This window comes from Chroicocephalus ridibundus, chromosome 14 (assembly GCF_963924245.1).
Source record: "Chroicocephalus ridibundus chromosome 14, bChrRid1.1, whole genome shotgun sequence".
Classification (NCBI taxonomy): Eukaryota; Metazoa; Chordata; class Aves; order Charadriiformes; family Laridae; genus Chroicocephalus; species Chroicocephalus ridibundus.
Genome location: NC_086297.1, coordinates 10,703,606 through 10,716,082, shown reverse-complemented (window position 1 = coordinate 10,716,082; position 12,477 = coordinate 10,703,606). Strand labels below are relative to the sequence as shown.

Here is a 12,477-nt window from a genome sequence, read left to right as displayed (position 1 = left end):
TGTGAGATTTGACAAAACTAGTATGTTTCTGCCAACAGCCATGAGTTTCTGAATGGTTTGGAATAATGAGTCATATGAAAACTTCTTTTAAAAATAACGGTTTCCAACTTCTATAAAATCTTCAGCAGCGTTAAAATGATGTCTAAAATTTATTTTCCACCTTCAGATATGGAGGCAGGTGGGAGTCTGCTTGAACTGAAATTTGTGGAAACTGAAAATAAGTTTTCACTTTGGAGTTGTTTATTGTATATATTCTTTGTGGAGGATAATGGTGGTAATGCCAGAAACAAGAGATTCCTTGGATTTAAAACACTCAGTTACACAGTTTGATACTTTTTTTTAAAAAAAACCCTCACATTTCTCTACTTCTCTTCAATCTTGTGATTGATGTGTTGTTTTTCAGTGGTCTAGCTGAAGGAGGGAGCTTTTTGGTTGAGTAGTACATTTGTAGAAGAAAGGGGATTGAACTACCTGTTAACCATTTCACATTCTGTCATTTTTGCCATACCTCAAAATTCTTTTTGCCGCAAAGCCGGGAATCATTATCTTCTGCTTAGTGATGGCAAAACTGCATTACTAAGAATACCTAAAATTGCTTCAGGTCTTATTCTAAGTGTGAAGTTCAGGGAAAAGCAGGTAGTGTCACAATGCTCAGATCCAAATCTGATTCATAGTTCTGTGTTTTAATTGTTGTACTTGGCTCGTAGGCCATGAAAATGCTCCTCTGTTGGATTCTACTATAAATCAGCCTCACCTAATGAAATTATAATTCTGACTCGGTTGTCACTCAAGTGATCTTGTGATGACAAAAGTACATTAGTTGTTTGCAATTTATGTCCCTGTGTTGTCTCAAAATTAACTTTGCAAGAGCTTCATGTATATTTCTGTAGTTCACTATTATGGTAACAGTCTTCAGATGTATGCAAGGCTGCTGCAAAGAGAGCTAGAATAATAATCTGTGCTGGGATCAGGAAGTAGAGTTGGCATAAACTGCAGCAAAAGGGCTTCAGATGTTAGGAAAACTGTTCCAGGTCTCCCTTATGCCTGCTTTTAGAGATTGCTTTAGCAAGGTTGGTGTTTCTCTCCCTGGAGATTATGGTTTATCCGCAATGATTTAGCTGTAGTTGATCCTGTTTTGGGACAGAAGAAATAGTGTCTCATCAGGTTACTATCAGCTGGTTTTTTGACTGTGAATCTGCACCTGTAAGTGAAATAGTGCCCTGCTTCATGTTTTTCCCTCTTTAAATGAACCAAGGAGATAGAAGTATTCTGATAGAGTCACAGGATGGCAAAGGCCAATTTGTGAATGCCTGGTTCAGGCCAAGTACCAACTGCAACTTTTAAGCCAGGCTACAAATGTAGAAATGAACGAGGGAGAAATGAAAGTTTAGCTCTGTGGTGGTTTTAATTTATCTTTGGCTTGAAAAAAAAAAAAGTAAACACAGAGAAACAGTAAACTGAATAAGAATGGTAGAACCTAAGGAATTTTTAGTATACAATGTTATCAGTTCTCTGGTATTTCAGTCATATTGCTGTGTACAGTTATTTGTATGTATTTGTTAATTTTTCAGGTTTTACACAGAAGTTTCATCAGCAATTCAGCTCTGTGCCTTATTTTGGCTCAACACTGTTGTGATAGTTCTGTGGGAGTAGAACTTGCTCACAGTAATGTGTTTAGGAGCATGCTAATATATTACGAGTTATTATGTTGAGTTCAGAGTACTTAAGTGCCATGAGGTATTTATGGATTATTTTATATGTGCTGCCGTTAAAGTACTGTTTTTTTCTGTTTCCAGTTCAAATTAAGCAGAGAGGTCCAAACATAATCTCAATATTTTGCGCTGCCGTCCTGACTTAAAACAGGAGTTCATTATGAAAAAAAGCAGAGAAGTTCCAGTTTTACAGTTTTCAAGCCAGTGTCAATCTAGTTTCTGATGGCGTAGTCAAATTTTTACTGTGTTAGTTAGAAAACATATTGGAAAATCATTGGTGTTTCTGGATGTGCAAAACTGTAGCTAGTTTATATTTGAAGAATTGGAGAACCCCTTTCTTTCTGAATTGATATGTTATATTGCTTACTGTGAATGTATTGGGTCATATTTTAATTGCCATCTAGACACAAAGGATATTAAATCCTAAGTGAATATATGGCTTTAGAATCTCAGATTTTTGCTTATTTTTTTTAGTCTCAAAGTACTAATCTGAGACAATGCTGAATTAATCTGTTTGTATGTTGCAATTATTTGGTAATCAATTTCACATTTTCATTTCTCCTTATTTTACTTATTTATCTCTCCAAAATAAAAGTCAAAGACCTGCTTTGCTTAAAGTTTTAAGTATCTTTCCTTGTACTTCTTTTAAATACCCTTTTCCCCTGTTACACCATCCTGCCAAAAATCAGGGTGTTCATTCATTTTAGACAAGTATAGTTTCTTTTATTTTGCTGTGAAATTATAAGTTTCTTATTTGTTAATCGTTGTATCATACATCTTATGTATGGTAATCTTATGTATGTAATACCTACATACATCATACTCTATAAAAACCAAAAATACAGTGCTCAGTGTCCACAAAATCTGCCTACTAATGTGTGTGTTTGCATGTATTCACACAATGTACATGTACTCACATGTCAGATTTTCACACATTCACAATAGGAACTAATCCTCTGTTTCTTCAAACTGTGTTTATGGTTACACCACGCGATAAGGAGTTTAAGTTCTGTTTCTAGGAACTTCTTAAAATGTCCCATGAGACTTTTTACAAGTTAGTTAGGCTCTTTGCCTTAAGTTCCCCACCTATAAGCGATCTCAACAAGTATGGGTTTGGACTCTCCCTTTACAGACATAGCCAGTATATTAATGTGCTAATTTCTGAGGACTTGACATTCTGTGAATGGAATGTATTCTTTTGTGAGCTACTGAAGGAATTGGGGGGTGGCTTTTGGGGGGTAATTAGAACCCACTCAGTGGTGAGTAACTGAACAGAGAAATCCCTCATCTGTGATTTCTAACCAATTTAAAAATATTTCAGATAAGTTTTCATACTTTGCGTGTGTGTGGCTAAACTAATAGACACTATCATAGGAAAGCCTGGAATTGAAATGGTAGGCTGTGGAACTATGTCATATGTCATCTTCTAATGTGTTTAATAGCAGTTTTAGATAAAATCATATTTAAAAACTTGGCTACAGCATCTCCAATTAGGTGGTAAGCTTAAAGAAAAAAATGATGAGTAAGATACATTAATGGAAGACAGAAGTAAAGAGTGTTGTAAGAAATGCAGGAATACTAGAAACAGGTCAGTGTGATGTTATAGATGGTTTGTTAGCATTTTTGTTCAGTAGTCTCTTTTGTTTCCTTGGAGAAGCAGAAAAAAACAAGACCTACCAAAAGCCATCTTGTAGAACTTAAAAAAAGAAGAAAAAGTTTGATAGGGAAGAAAGCAAGTCATATATTTATAATAAAAATAAAATATCTTTGCCTACTCTTATATTTTTAAGATGCATTTTTTGTGAAAGTTCGTTTCCGAAGGATCTGGCACTTCCCCTTTTTAATGAATATTCTTATACTGTAAGTAAACAAAAATAGTGCTTACTGACATACACTTGGATTTTTGTTTGGTTTTTTGTAGTCTGTCATTGTGCCAGTTCACAATAGTGAATGCTGGTTAGATGAATGCTTGAAGTCAGTTTGGGAACAAGATTTTAAAGAAACCATGGAGCTATCAGTTTTTAATGATGCCAGTAAGGTATGTTTCAGACCTTATTTAAAATACTATCGGAGTAAATACTGGCTCTGATAGGAATTTTTGTTTTGGACTGTGTTTGGTTCACCATACAAGTTGAAATAGCTGCATCTGTGTCATTATTTTTCTAGGATGGTTCAGCTGAAATAATTGAAAAATGGAAGAGCAAGTTGGAAGATGCTGGTGTTCCAGTAATCGTTGGTAGTAATGATTCATCTCAACCTCGAGGCGGTATGTGGCTTAATAGTGATTTTTTGAGAGTTAGGTTGTGATCATAGGCATCTTCTGTTTTTTAGTTTGAAAAGTGTCTTTGTAGCCACTTGCATTGCAATGGAAAAAAACACATTGTTTTCCAGGGCTCTCCATTCAAAAGCTCATTCCAATTTAGAGTTTGGCCCTGTTGGTTTTGTCTATGTAGAATTTGTTTATACATCCAGGAAAGAAGAACTTGGGTTAACGCTTGTGCTCTACTCTGCAAAAGAATTTTGTTTAATTGTAGTGTACACAATGTTGTTAGTGCTTACAACTTTCCTGTGGCTTTCTGATATCTGATTTATCTTCAGGAGATGGGCTTTAAGAAAAAAGAAATCCAAATTTTCTTACATAAAGATTTAAAAAGTAAACGTATATCTTCCAGTTTCGTAGAATAGACTCTGGAACAGAACAAAATACATTTTTGATATCCCTTTGATGATCAGTTTTGATGTGAGCTAAAAACTCTCACTAAACTCCTAATTATTTACACAAGGCTTACAATAGAGTTACTGGGCTACCATATAGGTGTATGGTGTGACTCCCTATTGATTTACTTGCTAATATGAATTACATTTATCCACTGGAGGATGTAACAAACAAATCTCTCTAACAGTTTTTATTTTGCTTGTTTTGGTTCTTTTATGTTTAAGTTTTTTTAGCAGACAAGCTTGCTAGAATATAAAATAGAAATAGAAGTGTATTGCTCTCTGAAGAAGCTGGTGTTGAATGGCATTGAAGTTGGAAGATCATGTCTGTGTTCTCAAGGAGAACAACAGGACAAAGCAAGCAGAACAGTGTGCTCACGTTTTGTAGGGGAGCTGTATAACTTAATGTTGCTATCATCCTGAATTTTCTAACAATGAGTAGACAGGTAGGAATTGATACCAAACAGGTTCCAAATTTGTGTCTTTCAAGTTATCTCACTTAAAAGGCACAGTTTGGAAACACTGTAACACAAAATCTGGTCAGTTCCTGTTTTTTAACATAATGTTCTGTTTGTAACTGGAAAGAAACCTAGGCTTGTTACAGTCTCCTCAAAATGATCTTCTTAGGAAAAAGCCCAGTCCTGTTTCAGAAGGCTTAATTTTCATCCCCTTCCTGAAACATGCAAATAAATGGGAGTTTGTGCACTGAATTAATCTGCAACTTGGTATAGGCCCCTGGATTTATTTACTGTCATTTCTTTTGATTATAGCCTTCTTTAAAGCTGTTTTTTAAACAGTTGTCAGACCTAGCAATACTGAAGTAACACAGCATAACTGTTACTGTAAATATTTTTAGTACTTTAGTATCTCTAGCATGAACTGGTGTTGTTTTGACAGTGCAACTTGTAATATTAGTATTATTGAGCTGGTGATGACAAAAGACAGACAAGGCTGGTAAAGGGAATTTTTCTCTTTTGGGCAACTGATAAAGCTGGATTTGAGCAATGTCGAGAACTGCTTGTATTTCTGGAAATTTATCTGTCTTCTTTTCCCCCCCCCTTTCAGAATTCTGAAGTTGGTTCACCTTTGCACTTTAGGAAACTGAAACTTAAACTAAGTTCAAGTTGTGAACTACAGGGAGTATATTGTGCCATTAGAGACATCTCCGATTAGTTTTTGGTTTAGGATGCATTTGTCAGTGTTGAGATAACTGAAACCTGAACAAATCTGTAATAAATTGGGGGTGGGGGATGCAGCTGTGAGCGTTGTTTTAAATAATAATATGAAATGCATAGTCTTTAAAAAAAAAAACAAACAAACAAAAAAAAAAACCCAAAAAACACAACAACAAGAAAACCAAAACAAAACCAAACCCGAGCTTATTCATGTGGAAGTCACTCTCAGGTCACCATTAAAATGAGGACATCTTTTCTTCACAGTTGTTACATTTTAGGAGCAGGTTACTTGAAATCCATAGTATTTGTTTGCTTTCAGTGATTTACTTTTATTATGTTAAGGACTGGTTACAACTGTAAGGAGTCTTTCCTTTAAAAGAAGATGCTTTAGTACAGAAACAATGTACTAGTCAGGCTTCACATCTTCAACTATTTACACAAGATTAGGATTTATTTCTGATTCTTTTCTAACATGTAAAAGAAAGGGGGGGGGGAACCTAGAAAAAAAGAAAGGGTCACTTGCCTAAAAAAAGGAAACCTTTTTCTTTCCAAGAGTGAGGAATGTTAATATCTCACTGAGGCTTAAGTTTTTACGGCTGTAACCATGGTAACAGGCTCTTTTCACCAAGTAAGCAAGCCTTACAAAACTAAGAGACCTGGCACAAACATTTGATTTTGTTCAGTAGAGTAATATTAAAGAACATTTTTTACTCATGCCAAACATGTAGGATTTGTTGTGAAACAATTTTTAATATCTAGTTTCTTCTATGGGGAGTTATATCTTTCTCATTAATAATTTTTAAAACGTGTATTTTCTTCTCTCCCCTCTAAAAAAATAGCTGGTATATGAAAAGCTTCAGAATGATTTCCGTCCTAATCTTAGAAAGAAGTATTTTCCAACTTTTTCCTCATACAAATATTAAATATTTCATTATTTTATTTAAAGTGTTTTATTTGAAAACGAGATCTGAAATATTTCAGAAAGTTCATAGAGTAATATAATTGTCATCTTGTAGTTGCCTTTGAGTCTCCTTCACTTTTCTACATTAGTGATTCCTAGTATTTCGTTATTTTCTAGTGAAGGTTGTTGAAATATAGGGGTATACTAATGAAAGCATTGAAATCTAATTACAGGTAGCTTTACAGCTGGTAATGATGTAGGAGAGTATTGATTTGATTGGTGTTGGGCAAATTTTGTTCCATCGTGTTCTTTCACCTCTTGCTTTAGTTGGGACCTCCACAGTGTTAGGGTTTGTCTTGTTTGGCATGTCCAGACCTGCTAACTTGCATCCGTTGTTTCCCACTAAAACTGCCCATGCCAGGATTCAGCTCTGCTGTTGTGATAGCTACTGACTTTGCCAGCTGCTTTTTTACTGCCAATAGGAAGGAGAATGAGAGTAACTATATATGTGAGATTAGATATTCATATGTGTGAAAAAGTAATATGTAAACATGCTGTAAGACAATAGGTCCAAGAAATCCATGATGAAGAGAAGTTAAGGTGAGAATTAAAATGCTCAAAATACATGAGAAAAGCATAACACAGTTATAAGGAAGAGCCTTTATTAGTAGTGTTCTGTTGGTAGTTGACATAATGTTCCTTTGAGGCAGTAAGAAACGCAGTCGTAAGTCTTTTTCTGTACTTGGACAACTCAGCAAAATAGCCAAGGAGCATGTGCCTTAAAACTAAGTGAACCTTTAAGCCCAGTTAAATTTGTTTCCTGGACAAACTTAAACCTGTATCACATAAAAAGAGTAGAGAATTAAAGTAGTCTGCTTTTTTCAAATGCAAAATCAGGAACTTTAGAGATAAAATTTTTTAAAATTATCCTGCTCCACTTGCCGGTGAGCTTTTCTGTCTTTACGTTTCCAGTTTTCTCATTAAAGAATAAAACCCCCACAGTATTGCGCATCTTCACATCATTTGGTTTGCATGTCAGGGCAATCTTGTGCTGCATTCCCTGACTTGGCTCCGTAAAGGCTTAAACAATGCTTAAATGTTACATATATGACAAAATGGAATTCATATAGCATTTTTCAGGATAACACTGGATATAGCATGGTCTTTTCTTATAATGCTGCCCAGGAGAAGAATTCAAAGACCAGAATGTTCTTAGGTAGACCTTGTCTACATGCAAAAATGATCCCAGATAAACACTCCTACCTTGATGATGTATGTCAGTGGTAGGCTGAGTTCATCTTATTGCTGGTTGCTGCAGTCCCATCCTTACCCTTGGCTGTGTATTCATGCTCCCCTGCCTTCTTTTTTGGCTCTGCCATTTGCTTGACCCTCCAGTATTGTCATCTGCTTCAGAAATTAAGCTGACAAAAAAGTTTTCTGCTGGTTCAGCTTCCTGAAATGACTTGGTAAAAGATTCAGCCAGTATCAGTGGGTCAGAAACAAAAAGACCCTAGATGTCAGTGTTATCATTTGACTGAATTTATATTTCAGTGTGGTCTTCCATAGATGATATAACGTGTTACGGTATAAATAAGCCAGGTTTGTGCTCCTTGCACAGATATTCCTCTGCTTTGGCTCTGCATTACATGTGCCATTACATAAATGGTACATGAAGTTTTTGTATTTGCGTACTTTATATTTAAGAAGCATAATGGAACAGAACTTTTTTTTGAGTCCTTCTGAGGACCTGCTTCCCTGGTAGAAAGAACAAGTTGCCTAGCAATCTCTGGTTCTTTCTTTGCCTTTTTCTGATTTGTTACTATTTGTTATGACCTAAGAGATGAATGTGTACATACAGCCAAGGGTCTTCAGCATCTGCTCATTGTAGGAGCATTGGACTAGATGACCGTTAAAGGTCCCTTCCAGCCCAGACCATTCTATGATCTGAGGTACTGGATGTGAAACCTAGGTAGCTGGGCTCTTCAAGATATGTATTACTTATTACGTCTTTGTGGAGGGCTAGCAAAAGTAGTCTAATTCTACTTGATGGTAGAATTCTAACACATACAGCTTGCTTGGAGAAAACTGAAATAGGCATACCACTTAAATATTTACAAATTACCTCGTTTTAAATATGGAAAAATTGCATACTTTACCTGATACCAATTTTCATATTTAATTTCATCTGTTGCTGACTGTGGTTAGATTTAAAAAAAATCCAAAGGTAAAAATTACCACATAATTTTATCTTTATTTTCTCAACAGTTGGATTTGCTAAAAATCAAGCAGTAATTCAGAGCTCAGGCACCTATCTCTGCTTTCTGGATTCAGTAAGTTAATGCCTTTTGTCTAACTTAGTTTTGTCAATAAAATTATTTTGTTTTTAACGTAGCTGTTGGTTTGCCTTAAAGACAAGCTGTTTAAAGATGTTTGGGTGCCGAACGTGCTGGTTACTATTTGTAGCTGTAAAGTTGTCTTCCAACCTGTAGAAAGCCTACAGCCTTACACCATTCTTTGATCCTATCGGATTTCACAAGCTATTGTGAGTAGGGTTGGGCATGATTGGTATTTAGGTGTTTTCAGGATTTTTCTTTCCCACATTCTTCAGAAAATTATATTGATGAGAAACTAAGAGCTAATCTAATGGCTTTTTAATGCAAATTAGGAGAGGTCTCACCTTCCATCCTGATTTTTTTTTTTTCCTGTCCTTTGTTGGATACCTTCTGTGAACCCATTCAGCTCACTAACCCACAGATAACTATCTGACTTTATGCAGCTTAATATGCAGTGAAGGGTTTCACAAATGTGCATAGCTGATCTGAGGAATGGTGCCATGTGGCTAGGATCAGGCAAAAAGAGCAGGACCTTTAAGGCTCACTGATCTTATGTAATTTCACCTGAAGATTGATTCTTTCCTCTGAATTGGAACTGAACTATGATATAGTGTAGTACTAGGATGAACTGGCTGATGGAAATGTAGGTTAAGTGCTGGTACATTTCTTCTGACCCAAGGCAACATAGCAGAAATTTCTTGTCTTACCATTTAAGAAATTAAGTCTTGCAGGTGGCTTTCCTGGCCTTTATTCTTGCTTTTATTAAGTTATTACTGTATTTAGCAACACAGTGTGCCTTTTTAAATGAGTTTATTTGAATTTATCCTAGTTTCCCTTTAACAGTTTGTTGGTTTGGTTTAGGCTATTTGTTTGCTTTACGGAGTGTATTTCATGTAAATCTTTGTATATAAGTTTATAGAGGGTGAAGCTTTGAAATGCAATATCTGATATATATGGGTATTTCAGAAAAAAAATTTGAACATCCATTGAATACACAGAACTCACAGTCACATATACAAATTAAGGCCAGTTTCTCAGACATCAAAAAATAACTATTTCATATCCAGCACTGAGTGTCAGTGTCTGTTTCATAAACAAATTATTTTGAGGAAGTGTGAGCACAAAACCTGCTGCTCTGTTTTTGATCACCAGACTCACCAGATCGTGAAAGAGTGTATGGACATGATAAATTATGCCATGATGTAATTGGAGTAATGCCAGTTTTGTTGAGATGAATGAACTTCGGGTCCAGTTCTTTTTGCATTACTTTAGGTAGACACAAACCCAAGTGCCATTTAATTTATATGAATGATTCCATGGATTTAACTCTCCTATACTGTGAGCCAGTGAGGCTGTCTACGTATCTAAAATTAAAAAAATAATTAGATCTTACTTATGATTTGCCAGGTTCAGGTATTCCAGGCTTGGGCAGATACCACATTGTATGGGGCATTCTAGGGAGTACGTAGGAGGAGTTACGTACTTGCTTATGTTGGCTGGAGCTGAGTGCATGTATGCATGAGTGAGAAATTAACCTACTATTCTCTTGTCCCGTGGAGCTTCATGTCTTCTGTCTCAAATCTGTATAGTGTTTCTTTTCAATCTGGACAGATCTAGTTGTTTGTAAATCGATAGCAGTAAACTAGAAAATTAAATTCTTTAAGTTAATTAACATTTTCATAGAGATGTCTTCAGAATTGTTAAATTGTTATATACCTTATGGTGTTTATATGGTATGCATCTTCATACTGCTGTGTTGTTTCCTTTTGCTGACAAGTTGTGCAGGATAAGAAAACATCAGGGAAACAAATTACATCTATTAAGGAATGTAACAGGTGATGATTTTGGATTTCTGCAATAGTATCATTAGCATAAGTTTATATTTAATCTAATTAAGACCTACTTGAAATGATCTGTGAATTTTATGACTTATGGTGTGGATAAGCTTGGAAAAAGCTACCAAGATTTTATTTTCTACACTTCTCTATTCCTGCTATTGAGCTAGATGCTTCAAAATGGAAGGCATTCTGAACTATCAGAAACCTAATCTTGGTACCAAAGAAATATTAAATGATTGGCATTACTTAAACACATTTTCAACTGTCTCTCCTTGTGACTACCATTTTTTGCTGAAAACAGATCAGGGGAAATAAAATGAATGTGGCAACTGCTACAAGTCTAAAAATTGCTCAATATTTTGGCTGTAGTTAGTACATGTCGTGTGGTAATAGCTGAAACACAGATGTTGCCAGCTGTTTAACAACTCCGCTTCTACACGCCACCTACCTTCTTCATTTCAGTCACCAATCCAGTATCAAGCTCTCTAGGAAGGAATGTTGATATCAGCCTTTTGGAATGTGCTGCAGTAATGCCAGGGAATTGACCTTCAGAAGTGCAGCCATAATTTCAGGTTTGCTATAGGTGGATGTGGAGAGAAATGGAGCTGGGTCAGTAGTTTGTATACATTTCATATAGGTGGAGAAATGCATTGTGGCTCCTTGTGTATTCATTTCACTTATTTGAGTGAGATGAATGTACAAGCGTATTTGGGAGCATCTTTGGAAGTACTGGCTCCAGAGAGACTGTTTTGCTTGCCATTCCAGCTGGAGTCAAGCTGCTTGTGTTATGTCTCTCAACACAGATTTGTGAGGACAACAAATTGGGAAGAAATGTGGAAAAAAAGGTTACAGAGCTCAGAACTGTCAGAATTTGATCAGCCTATTCTAGTATGAAGTGGCAGCTGTTTGACTAATAGCTATTATGGAGTGTTTTTGCTCTGGTGGTTGTTACAGATTTCACCTCTAAGCTACTGAGGCATTTTTCCCACCAGGAAAACAAGTAGAAAAACTGAAGCTACTTAACAAATTGTTCATATTTAACATTTGTAGTCTCAGAAAATCTTGGTCATAATGACAATAGAATTAACTAATTATGCAAATACATTTCACTGTTAGCTTTACTCTTCCAACTGTCTGCAGTTATGACTTTATCTACCAGTTGCCTTTTATTGTAACCTTAGTTTTGCAGTTCTCTGGGGTGGTTACCGTCTTTGTTATAATCATTTACCCAGTTGTAGCACAGCAAAACTCTTGCACTAAAAATTCCCTTTTCTGCTTTGAATGGCTATTTTCATTGACACCATTTGGTTTTATTTACCACTTTTCATTTGGTTTTATTCACCAAAAGCAAGGGTGGGCCACCAGAATCAGCATTCCCATGTTTGAATTGGCAGCTGCTGACCTGTGCCTTTCCGTTTGTGAGACTTGCTTGTATGATTTAAGTTGGGAATGTTAATTCTTAATTGCTGTGAAATTGCATGCTTTTCTTGAGTTTCAAGTTCAAAAACACTTCGTTGAGGGGGTACTTATAAAGGTCTTGCAAGAAGGTGGTTGGACCTTAGCTAGCTAGTCTTGGTAGATGTTTCAGAGACTCCAGCCTTCGAGCTAGCTTTCAGTTATAAATATAGCTGCTTGTTCTTACAGTCTCCATAACTTGCTGGTTTTGGAAAGACCGATTTCTTGTTAGTTGCCATTATACGTTACTCTACAGGCACTAATAAAGTTTTAAAATATGGGGAAACATAATCCAGGAGTGCAGCAGGGGCTGGGATCTACCTGGCTGGGGAGCAGTTCTGTGGAAAG

General features: G+C 35.9%; 1 protein-coding gene across 8 annotated transcripts in view; it reads left to right on the top strand.

The window, feature by feature from the left end:
* Window positions 1–12,477, top strand: part of B3GNTL1 (UDP-GlcNAc:betaGal beta-1,3-N-acetylglucosaminyltransferase like 1) — a 127,887-nt gene that overhangs the window by 844 nt on the left and 114,566 nt on the right. For 4 of the 8 annotated variants that reach the window (XR_010073228.1, XM_063351636.1, XM_063351635.1 and 1 more), the window contains exons 2-4: window positions 3,634–3,750; window positions 3,879–3,978; window positions 8,769–8,833. The exons of 1 other annotated variant lie outside the window; for it this stretch is intronic. Coding sequence is in view for 6 of the 7 variants with exons in the window: in XM_063351636.1 (XP_063207706.1) it covers window positions 3,634–3,750; window positions 3,879–3,978; window positions 8,769–8,833 (282 nt within the window). In the remaining variant the exon portion in view is untranslated. Of the gene's footprint in view, window positions 1–3,633; window positions 3,751–3,878; window positions 3,979–8,768; window positions 8,834–12,477 lie in introns of those variants that run through there. 3 more of the 8 variants (XM_063351634.1, XM_063351638.1, XM_063351640.1) reach the window with 3 other exon arrangements.